The 11,342-nt window shown below is 67.2% G+C and overlaps 2 protein-coding genes across 4 annotated transcripts; one reads left to right on the top strand and one right to left on the bottom strand.

Moving 5' to 3' along the window:
• Positions 1-27: 27 nt before the first annotated feature.
• On the top strand, positions 28-3,245 carry LOC142036198 (uncharacterized). Its single transcript, XM_075039319.1, has 7 exons — positions 28-127; positions 284-396; positions 1,278-1,419; positions 1,528-1,669; positions 2,061-2,219; positions 2,619-2,675; positions 2,758-3,245. The coding sequence occupies exons 1-7, from the start codon at positions 65-67 to the stop codon at positions 3,243-3,245; spliced, it is 1,164 nt and encodes a 387-aa protein (XP_074895420.1). The 5' UTR covers positions 28-64.
• On the bottom strand, positions 3,076-10,311 carry BCAR1 (BCAR1 scaffold protein, Cas family member). 3 transcript variants are annotated; one of them, XM_075040372.1, is made up of 7 exons: positions 10,115-10,311; positions 8,344-9,036; positions 6,856-7,017; positions 6,512-6,616; positions 4,905-6,053; positions 4,564-4,671; positions 3,076-4,207 (listed from the first exon to the last, which is right to left on the bottom strand). In XM_075040372.1, the coding sequence occupies exons 1-7, from the start codon at positions 10,283-10,285 to the stop codon at positions 3,692-3,694; spliced, it is 2,904 nt and encodes a 967-aa protein (XP_074896473.1). In that variant the 5' UTR covers positions 10,286-10,311; the 3' UTR covers positions 3,076-3,691. The 3 variants fall into 3 exon arrangements, with proteins under 3 accessions (XP_074896473.1, XP_074896475.1, XP_074896474.1); XM_075040374.1 differs by lacking the exon at positions 10,115-10,311 and adding an exon at positions 9,523-9,991; XM_075040373.1 differs by having other exon boundaries at positions 3,078-4,207; positions 4,582-4,671; positions 10,115-10,300.
• Positions 10,312-11,342: the final 1,031 nt, after the last annotated feature.

Genomic DNA, 11,342 nt, shown 5'->3' with positions numbered 1-11,342 from the left:
GGGAGGGGGCGGGAGGGGACGGGAGCGGGGGCCGGGCCCCGGGCAGGCGCTGGCCGTCCCCGCCATGGCTCTGCGGCGGGTGCTGGGGCTGGGGGGGGCCCTGGGGCGCCGGAGCTGCTGCTCCAAGGTGGGGCCGGGCGGGGGCGGGGGGGTCCCGTGGGGCACGGCGGGATGGGGGCCCCCGGGTGGCCCCGCACGCCCAGCTGCAGGGGGGGTCCTGGGCCCCTGGGCCCCGGGCCGGACCCTGCTGCCCGCGCCCTGACGGGCCCTCGCCCCCCGCCAGCGCCCGCTGCCCCCCGACTTCGTGGAGGCCCTGAGGGCGGTGGTCGGGGGCCCCAACGTCTCCACGGCCACGGCAGTGCGCGAGCAGCACGGCCACGACGAGTCCATGCACGCGTGGGTCCCAGGGCTGGGACCCCCAGGGGGCAGGGTCTGGGGAGGGGAAGGGTCCTGGGGTGGGGAAGGGAGGTGGGGAAGGGCAGGGCCACGGGCAAGGGAAAGGACGTGGGGAAGGGCAGGGTCTGGGGAGGGGAAGGGTCTGAGGTGGGGAAGGGCAGGGTCTGGGGCAAGGGAAAGGACGTGGGGAAGGGCAGGGTCTGGGGAGGGGAAGGGTCCGAGGTGGGGAAGGGCAGGGTCTGGGGCAAGGGAAAGGACGTGGGGAAGGGCAGGGTCTGGGGAGGGGAAGGGTCCGAGGTGGGGAAGGGCAGGGTCTGGGGCAAGGGAAAGGACGTGGGGAAGGGCAGGGTCTGGGGCAAGGGAAAGGACGTGGGGAAGGGCAGGGTCTGGGGAGGGCAACGGCCACGGGAAAGGGAAGGGACGTGGGGAAGGACAGGGTCTGGGGAGGGGAAGGGAGGTGGGGAAGGGCAGGGCCACGGGCAAGGGAAAGGACGTGGGGAAGGGCAGGGTCTGGGGAGGGCAACGGCCACGGGAAAGGGAAGGGACGTGGGGAAGGACAGGGTCTGGGGAGAGGAAAGGTGTGGGTTGGGGAAGGGCCATGGGCAGGGAAAAAAAGGGTCCCGGTTCGGGGAAGGGCCGTGGGGAAGAGAAGGGTCCGGGGAGCAGGAGGGTCTGAGGAGAGGAAGGGCCACGGGGCTGGGGAAGGGTCTGGGTTGGGGAAGGGCCGTGGGGCCGGGAGGGGGCATGGGGAGGGGAAGGGTCTGGGCAGGGAAAGGGTCTGCGGGGGGGAAGGGACACGGGAGGGGGGAAGAGGCTGGGGAGGGGAAGGGTCTCGGGGACGGCGAGGCCCGTGGGGCAGCGGTGCCGCCCTGTGCCCTCAGCTGCGCCCCGCCGGACGCCGTGGTGTGGCCCCAGGCGGTGGGGCAGGTGCAGGAGCTGGCGGCGCTCTGCTACCGCTGCCGCGTGCCCATGGTGCCCTTCGGCACCGGCACCGGCCTCGAGGGCGGCGTCAATGCCGTGCAGGTACAGGCCCCCCCCGGCACCCCCTGCCCGGCCCCTGCCCGCGGGCTCTCGGCGGCCGGCCGTGCCCAGCCACGCCGGTGCCCAGCCACGCCGGTGCCCCCGTGCCAGGGCGGCGTCTGCTTCGACCTGAGCCGCATGGACGCCATCGCGGAGCTGAGCCTCGAGGACTTCTCGGTGACGGTGGAGCCCGGCGTCACCCGCAAGGCCCTCAACAGCCACCTGCGTGGCACCGGGCTCTGGTTCCCTGTCGGTACCGTGGGCACCAGCGAGCAACCAGGGGGGCCCCGGGGCTGGGGGTGGTGGCACCGGAGGTGTGGGGGGACACCTGTGGGGCTGGGCATGCTGGGAGCACTGGGTGTGCCCATGGGGCCAAGGGTGCCGTAGTCCCAGGGGGGTAGCAGGGGTGGTCATGGGGCTGGGGGTGCCATGGCCCCAGTAGTGCTGGGGTCCCATGGGGATGCCATGGTCCCTAGGGGTGTTGGTTTCCCTATGGGGTGCCATGATGCCAGGGGCGCACTGGGGTACCCAAGGGGGAGTGAGTGCCATGGTCCCATAGTTCTGGGTTCCCCACGGTCCCCGGGGTGCACCAGGCCCCTGTGCCCAAACCAGCCGCCCATACCATCCCTGTCCCCTGCCTGCAGACTCCAGGGCAGACACCTCGCTGTGTGGCATGGCAGCCACGGGTGCCTCGAGCACTAACATGGTATACTACGGCACCATGCAGCCCCATGTGCTTAACCTGTCTGTGGTGCTGCCGGATGGGTCCCTGCTCTACACCGCCAGCTCTGGACCCAGGCCAGGTGGGCACTGGGAGGCTGGGCTGGGTGGGGGCTGCAGGGGCACCCACTCACTGGCCCCTAACAGGAAGCAGGCTGCCAGGTGAGGGATGGGCAGTGGGACAGGGACGATGGCAGCAGCGCCCCATGGAGCTGCGGGTGCCACAGCTCTGTCCTGCCCAGCCCGGGGCTACTCCAGACATCTGGGTGCCCACCTCCTGCCTGCCTGACGTGGTGGTGGAGACCAAGCGGGACCTGCAGGACTCCAGCCTCACCGGTCAATGGCACTGCAGCCCCCTGATGCTGGGGGGGTCTAGTTGGGGGCCTGCCATCCTCCCGCACACACCCCATCTGACCCACAGCCCCACAGTAGGACACAGGGGTGACAGCAACTTCCACTGCCTCCTCATCTTCAAGCCCCAGGACCTGGCCAAAGCCCAAAGCCCAGCACGTCCATGCCTTCACCCAGCTCCCGGGCAGGTGGGGACAGGGACATCCCAGGTGGGATGGGGACAGGGCAATAGATGCCCCCATGCCATCCCCTGACCCCTCCGTCTCACAGGCAGGCACTGGTGGTGGGGGACACCGCAGTCCCCATGTGCCATGCTCTTTGTGGGAACGGACAGGACGACGACACACACAACACAACAGGATACCCCAGCGGCTCCCCAGGGTGTCCCTCCCCCCAGCAGGCACACGCAGATACCCAGCAGAGGTGGGGGGGCTTCTACGCAAATCTTTATGCTGCTGGGGAGGGGCAGGGGGCTGAGTTTCAGGGGGCTGCAACTCCATAGCTCTGGGAACCAGCAGAAGCTTCCCCTGTGTTCAAAAGGCACCAATTTCGGTTTGCGTTTCAATTACAGCTGGTACAGTAGCAAAACCCAAGACGTGAGAATGCACAGGTTAGACCTCTCCCGCCGCAGCCCCCACCCCCCCATCACCCCTTACCCTCCTGGGGACGCTTACCCACAGCCCCCGGCACACAGGGGGACAGCACAACCCATCCCTGCCCCACTGTCCCACGCCGAGGGGTGGCTTCCACACCATTAAAATCTGCTGGCCACCAGAGACTGCTCAGGAGCCCCGCCGAGAGTGGAGCAGCCACAGCATCGCCCCAAATTGCCAGGTGCATCCCTGTCTCGATTCAACAAGGACATGTCCCCATGGCCTCCAGGCCAGGAACGGCTGCCAGTTTTGTACGGCGAGACGACAGCAGGGAGGGAACGGGCACAAATCCACCTCCCAGCTTTGCTTCATTGTGGGCACAGCTCCGAAACCAATCCTGGCCTCTGGCTGGAGGGAGGAAGAAATAAGAGGAAGGGGGATGATGGCCACAGTCCCTCACCCCTCTACCAGCAGAGCTCCAGCCCCCCGGTGCGCATGGGAGTCTCTATGTACATGTCCGCTTACACCGGGCAGAAAGGGCTCTCATGGAACAGGATGCATGTCTAGGGATAGGATGGGGGCCATGGGGAGGGAACAGCAACCCAGGGCCATCACATGGCTGCCAGCTGGCCCAGCACCATCCTGAACTGCTGCGTGCTGTTGGCAAGGTCCTTGACGCGCTCCACCATGTCCTTAGAGGCAGCAGGAGAAGGATAGTGGAGGGCGGCCGCCTTGGTGGTCACCACAATCTCCTTGAGCATCTCGCAGAGGAGGTTGCTGTAGTGCATCACCTTGTGCTGGACGTCCTGGGCCTTGGCCTGGCGGGACAGCGTGTCCCCGATGAAAACGAGCTTGTGGGCACTGAGGATGACGAACTTGCTGTGGGCCACAAAGATCTTGGGGGGTTGGTTGGTGCTGACAGCGGTGAAGAAGGCGTCAACAGCATTGGTGAGCGTGGTGAGGTTGGCCTCGCACTGCTCCAGGTAGAAGAGGAGGAGCTGGCGGTCGGCAGGACACAGGGCCCCGCCACCCCGTGACGGGCCATAGTGCTGGGGGGGGCTCCAGTTGGACAGGTCATTGTCAATGGGGCGCGTCACCTCCTGCTCCAGCCGCTCGAACTGCTTCAGCTGCGGGAGGGATGGGTGTGAGGCAGGACAGCCATCAAGCCAGCACCCACTCCCCTCCCTGGAGCCACCAGTACAAGTGGCTGTGGCCACCAGCCCTGGGTGACAGCTCTGCCCTGGGGAAAACAGCAAGGGACAGTGCCAGCCCCAAGACAGTTGTGCCAGGCTCCTCTCCAGGAACAAGGCACCGATGCCCTTCTTTGCTGGCACAGCGCTGGCATGGGGAGGTGAGCCAGAACCCACCGTGAGGACAGCCATGCAAGAGGGAGCTGTGGTCCAGACCGGTGGCAGGGGGTACAAGGGGAGCAGAAACCAAAACCCTGCTGCCCACTCCAAGAGCTGTGCCCAGCAGCACCCACCTGCCCTGGCTCCGTTACCTGCTGGTGCTCCAGCTGGTCCTTGCTCTGCCGGATGATGTTGCCTTTCTCCAGCAGCTCCTTCTGGGTCTTCTCAAACTCCTCCTTGCCCTGCAGGGAAGGAAGGGGCACGACACAGGGGTCAACAACACCAGCTTTGCTGGGAGCGAGCCCCTGCCTGCCCTGGGACACCCCTGGTCCCCACAGTCCTCAAGAAGGAGGCTAAAAGCAAGATGTGGGTGGCAGAAGCACCACCACAGCCAGAACTGCCCGATGCCCCTGTGCCGGGGAGCCACTGGCACAAAACCCACCCATGAGGAGCAGCCCCCCCTGCCTGCGCCCACCTGGAGATGAACGTAGTCGTAATCCTCCATCCAGCCGCTCTCGCTGTTCTCGTAGGGCCCATCGGGCGACTCCTGGGCCAGCAGCTTGGGCGGGGAGGGCAGGGGCCGCGACTGGATGCTGCTGGCCTTGTCGGAGGGGTGAGGGGGCCCATGGCCACCGCTCTCCGCCACCGGCTTTGTCCGTTTGAAGAGGAGGGAGGCATTGCCATGCAGGAAGGAGGCTAACTGCTTGGTGTCATCGGGGACGCCACGTGAGTGCATGACAAAGTGCTCCAAGTCATCCGTACCCGGCTTGCCGCCGGCCAGGGCGCTTGGGGCCCAGTGGCAAGCATCCAGTGCTTGGCCATGCCGTGCCAGGGCCTGGTAGACCTCCTCCATCTTCTGCAGCTGCTTGCTGAGCTTGGCATACAGGGAACGGTCAGAGGCCTGTGCAGCATTGCCCACTGCCCCCCGGGCAAACTCCAGCAGGTCCCGGAGGGCCGTCCGGACACCCTCGGCTGCCCCGCGGATGCTGGCGGCATTGGCCTCCATGTGCTCAGGGCTGCGCCAGTTGGCACCGATGAAGGACATGAGGTAGGAGACGGCGCCGCCGACACCATGCTGGAGCTTGGCCAGTGTCTCCATGGCGGCGTCCAAGTCCAGGGAGAACTCTTTGCTGGCTCCCTTGGCCGGCTCCTTCACAGGCACCACGTCCAGCGAGGATGTGGAGATGTTGCTGCGGGTGCTGCCTGTGCTGGAGGCCGAGAGGCGTTTGGCATCAGCTCCCTTGGCCTCACGGTCCACTTGTGGTGGGACATCATAGATGTACTCGCCCTCTGTGTCCAGGGAGCCCTTGCCTGGGGCGTGCAGGTCTCGGGGCACGTCGTACACCTCCTGGGAGGGGAATGCCGATCCCCCCAGCTTCTTGAGGCTGGGGGGCACGTCGTAGATCTCATGGGTGAGTGGTGGCTCAGGGACACCTTTCCCGGCTGCTGGTGGCACATCATAGACATCCTCTGGCAAGTAGGGCTCCTGCTGGGCCAGGATGAGGGGGTGGCGGGAGGGGTCAAAGGCTTTCTGCTTGGCAAAGGCAGGGGGCACATCGTAGGTCTCCTCCCGTGCCGGGCCATCAGGTACGTCCTTGCTCACCGATGGGGGGACATCGTACACCTGTAAGGGCAGTGGCATGCACCATGAGCGCTGCTGGGAGAGCCAGCCTGGGTCACGCATGGATGCACAGGCGAGCTGCAGTGCATGTAAGCACCAGCTCCAGGCATGCAAGACGGCGCTGGGTGAGCACCGGGAGCCATGCACCCCGGGGGTGCCCCTGGCCCCATGGAGACTGGCACAGCCCTGTCACAGCACCCCCAGCCTCCCACATCCCCTTTGGGGTGAGAATCAGAAAATCCTAGAGCAGTCCAGGTTGGAAGGGACCTCAAAAGATCATCTGGTCCAAACCCATCCCTTAGATAAGATCATCCAGCACACTGTCCCCTCACATCTTGAAAGCCTCCAGTGCCAGGGACACCACCACATCCCTGGGGAGGTTGTTCCAGTGAGCAATTGTTCTCACTGTAAAATGTGTCTGTCTTATATGGAGAAGCTGGGACCTTCCCAGTAGCACTTACAGTTTGGTGCAGGTTCTTCTCCACACTGGGGGGCACGTCATAGATCTCCTGCCCCGGGTCCTGCCCGTTGGGACCCTTCACTGCCATGGGGGGAGTGTCATAGACCTGGAGGGGGGAGGGGGACACATAGGATGGTGTGTCAGTGATGGCATGGGCACCCACCTCCTCCCAGGGACAGGCAGGGAAGGACGGAGGTGCCAGAAGCAGCCCCGAGGCCCATAATGTGCCCAGCTTTGGGTGTGATCTGCCCAGGTTTGGATCCCAGGCTGTGCCGGAGCACCTCCTGTGCCAGGGGATGGAGCCAGTGCCCCCCCCCCCCCCGCCAGCCCCCTGACCAGCCTCACCTCCTGGCTGAACTGGCTTGGGACCCCCCCTCGGACAGGCGGCACGTCATATATCTCCTGGGAGCCCGCAGAGAGGAGGTGACGAGGGAAATCGTACTCATCCTGCTCGCCCTTGGGGGAGTCGTAGACATACACTTGCCCAACGCGAGTGGGTACCAGCACCTGGCAAGAGGGAAAGGGATGAGGTGGGTACCGCCGAGCATCCCCCAGCCTGCCCCCCACCCTGCATCATCCCCCTGCATCACCCCCCCCCCCCAAAACCCAACGATAGGGCTGGAGAAAGGATGGGTGCCAGATCTGGTACCAGACTGTCCAGCACCGGGCAAGCCAGTGCCCACGGGAGGGCGCTCCCCGGCCGGGTGTGCACGCTTCTCGCAGCAGCGACGCCGGGGACAGGGGATGATATCACCGGTTATTTATAGCGGCGAGCCTCGGTGAGAGACAAAGCCCAGCCGGCACAGCCACAGCGTGCAGAAGGGAACGGCCAATTCGGGCACGGAGCCGCGGGCAGGGATCTGCCAATGCCCGCAAGGCATTGGCAGATCCCTGCCTGCAACTCTGTGCCCACCTTGCTGTACCCTGGGGACACAAGAACTGCAAATAACCAAACCCAGAGGGACATGGCACCCTGCCCAGGTGATGCCGGAGGCAAGAAGGGCTGAGCAACTGGCAGAGATGCCAGGCTGTCCTCTTTTTTTAGGATGCTCGCTGTGCCCTGGCCATGATTTAGCAGCCCCCCCCGCTCACCGGCTGCTTTCCAGGCGTGTGAGTCAGGGTAGTCTTCCCGGAAAAAGCGATGCCGAAAGCGCCTTGCTCCTCTTCCCCAGGATGACGTGCCAGGGAAGGGGCAGAGCCGGGAGGAGCCCGGTGTCCAGGATGTAGCTGTTAGGCTGTCCTGGACAGCATACCCATGCTGGGGACAGGCTGGTGGCTCACTATTGCCTCGCCGGTAAACCCAACTGGCAAGCACTGGCAGGCTCCCTGGCATGGCCAGGACATGCTGGTACCGGTTGCCTACCCCTGCCCACGTTCCCATAAGTAAGAAAACAGTTCAGCATCACACGAGGTACCACAGCCTCCTCCCTAGCTGCAGGGTCTGGCCAAGGGGCATCTCCAAGCAGCTCTTGGGTTACCAGCACCTCACACCCACCTCAGGCACAGCTGCTGTGCCCTTGGTGATGCCGGCAGAGCCCATGTGAGAGACCAAGAGGACCTCAGTGCTGAACACTGTGCCAGCCCCGAGCTGGATAGCCCACACCAACAAGGGCACCTCAGCCACCGCAGGGACGCCCCTGGCATGCCCACTCCTGCCAGTGGCGTGGGGAAGGATGCCCATGCACCCCCCACGACAGGCGCAAGGGCTGCCTGCTCCAAGAAACAGTGACAGGCAGATAAGCCAAAGCCCCACAGCTCTGGCGCACACTCGCCATTGTGGACCACAGAGCACCCCGCAACCATGCCGCCACCTCCCCAGCCCACCTGTCCTACCTTTCCCTGGGGCTTGTGCCCTTCCCAGCTCCTCATGTCCAACGACGGGGGCACCTGGTAGATGTCTTGAGCCTGACTGGCCGAGGGAGGAACCTGGTAGACATCCTGGGGGGGGCTGGCAGAACCCCCGGGGTACGCCTCTGCTGCTTGGCCCAGGGAGGGGGGCACCTGGTAGATCTCCTGGCCAGGGCTGGGGAAGGCGTGGGGAGGTGTCTGCTTCGGGTAGGCGGGCGGCTGCTTAGCCGGGGCAGGCGGAAACTGTCCAGTGGGCACCGAGCCAGGGTAGAGACCCTGCTGTCCCTTGCTGGGGACCGGCATCAGGTAGACGTTGTCCCCTTGAGGGGCATAAGCAGGGTGCATGGGGGTGTACTGCGAGGCGGGCGACAGCGGGGTGTAGCCCCCTTGGTGGTGGTAAGGCAGAGCCGGCTGGGGCACAGGCGGCTGCGGCGGTGCCTGCCCCTGTGCCGGGCCAGGCGCTTGCTGCTGCTGCTGCTGCTTCTTGTCGTACATCCCCACCAGGATCTTGAGGCGGTTCCCGGGGACGATGCCCTGACGGCCGTGGAGCGAGCAGAGCCACCAGCCGTCCAGCCCCTGCGTGTTGCGCTCCAGCACCGTCATGATGTCGCCCTTGCGGAAGGAGAGCTCGTCCGGGGACTCGGCCACGTTGTCGTACAGCGCCTTGGCCAGCACGTTCTGCAAGAGAAGCCCGCGCCGGGGCGGTGAGCCGGGCCCCGCCGGCCGGTGGGGAGTCATGCCGGCAGACGACGGTGCCCAGCGCCGGGCCGGAGCCCCGGGGGCCGGGGGGGGGGGCTTCGCCGAGCGGGTCCCACCGGCTGGATGTCCCCGCTGCAGCCGCCTTTTCCTTCCCCGCTGGAGTTCAACCCATCCTTCCCGGAGGTGGTGCTAGGAAGGGGCCGGGCCCTTCCGCCTCCCCGGTTTCGGGGGGACCTCCTCTGCCTTTCCCTCCCCTTCCCACCGCCGCCGGGGAGGAAGTGCCAGGGCGGTGAGTCAGCCGCAGCCGTAGCCATCCCCACGCCAGCCACCGCCGGGCCCGGGCCCCTTCCAGCCCACGGTGCCGGCCGTCCCCGCGGCGGACGCGGGTTGCGTGCCACGACGTCCCGCCCGGGCCACGGCCCACGGGCACCTTACCGGAGCTCCGCGGCCTCCGCCGGGACTTACCGGTGCCATGGCGGCGGCGGGACAGGCCACGGCCTAGCCGCGGGTTCCCGCCGCCGCCCGGGACGGCGGGGCTGAACCCGCCGGGCTCTCCCGCCTCCCCGCAGCGGCCGGGCAGGGAGGCTCGGGCCGCCTGCTCCTGCCGGCTTCCCCCGCCTGCCGCCGGCGCCCCCCCCCCCCCCCCGCCTGGCAGGCGGCCCGCGGCCCGGGGAGGGAGGCCTGTGGGGCTCCCCGGAGCTCCCGGTCAGCCGCCGGGCGGGAGGGCCGCCGGGCAAGGCCTCACCGCCGCCGGCACGGCGGGAGCCGGGCCAAGGTCAGGCGAGGGGGCCCGGCCGCCCCGGGGGGAGCCCTGCCCGGGCTCGGAGAGGGAGGTGGGGGGCCGGCCCGCGGCCTTCCCCCCCCTCCTCCTCCTCCTCCACAGCGGGGCAGAGGCCGGGGGGGGACCGCCCCGCGAGCCGTTGCCCCGGGGCCCCGCGTCCTGCCTGAGGCGAGGAGCGGGGGGGCCACGCGCGTCCCCGGGCCCCGCGGGGAGCCTCGCCTCGCCTCGCCTCCCCACCCCGCCCCGCCCCTCCCTCCCCGGTCGTCCCCCGCTCACCAGGTAGTTCATCTTCCCGCGGGGCTGCTCCGGCCCTAGCGCCGGTCGGCCGGGGGCCGGGGCCGGGCCGGGGGCGGCGGGGCGGGCGGGCGGCGCGGTGGCGGCGGCGGCGCCGTAGGGATCATTATAGCGCGGTGCCCGCCCGGGCCCGGCGGCCCCGCCCGCCCCCATTGGCTGCGCCCGCCCGGCGGGGGGCGGGGCCGGGAAGGGGCGGGGCCGGGGCGGGGCCGGGGCGGGCACCGGGGGAAGGCGGGGGGACACACACACACTCACGGGCCCCCGCGGGGGCGCGCCGAGGGGCAGCCGGGGCGTAACGGGGCTGTAACGGGGCTGCCGAGGGTAAACGGGGTGTAACGGGGGTGCAGAGGGCGAGCACAGGGTGAAGGGCGTGCAAAACGGCCGTGCAAAGCGTGTGCGGAGGGTAACGGGTGTGCAACAGGGGTGCAGGGGGTGTGCAAAGTGCGGAGGGTAACGGATATGCAGAGGGTGTGCGGAGGGTAACGGGTGTGCAACAGGCGTGCAAAGGGGGGGCAAAGGCTGGGCAGAGCGTCATAGGTGTGCAACAGGAGTGCAAAGGGTAACGAGTGTGCAAAGGGTGTGCGACAGGCACGAGGGGGGGGAATACTGGGGTGTATTTGGTGTCTAACAGAGATGCCGGGGAGGGGGTGCACCGGAGGTGAAACGGGGGTAAGGGGACATCTGATGGGTGTGGAACGGGGGTGCAATGGGGGTGTTGTAGGTGTGTAACGGGCAGGGGGTGCTACAGGAGTGTTACAGGGGTGTAACGGGCAGGGGGGTGTAATGGGGGGTTACAGGGGTGTAATGGGGCTTTGCAGGGGTGTAGCAGGCAGGGGCGTGCGTTACAGGCGTGTAATGGGCTTTGGGCACATACGTGTGTGTGTAATGGGTGTGTAAGGGGGGAGGTGTGTGTGAAAAGTGTGCGGCAGGCATCTGTGCAACAGGCGTGCAGCAGGTGTGTAACTGGGGGGTGTTCTGGGCAGGTAATGGGTGTGTGACGGGCAGGGGGGCATAAGGGGGCTGTAAGGGACAGGTAAGGGGTGGGTGCAGGTGCAATGGCTGTATGAGGTGGAGTGTAATGGGTATGTAAGGGGGGGTTAACGGGTGTGTAAGGTATGGTGTGCGTGACAGATATGTAAGGCGGGGGGGTGATGTGTGCAATGGGGGGGGTGCGCAAGGGGTGTGCGCAGCAGGGGGGGCACAGTTCGGG

The sequence above is a fragment of the Buteo buteo genome, chromosome 11 (genome assembly GCF_964188355.1).
Source record: "Buteo buteo chromosome 11, bButBut1.hap1.1, whole genome shotgun sequence".
Classification (NCBI taxonomy): Eukaryota; Metazoa; Chordata; class Aves; order Accipitriformes; family Accipitridae; genus Buteo; species Buteo buteo.
This window is presented reverse-complemented; position numbering and strand designations above follow the sequence as displayed.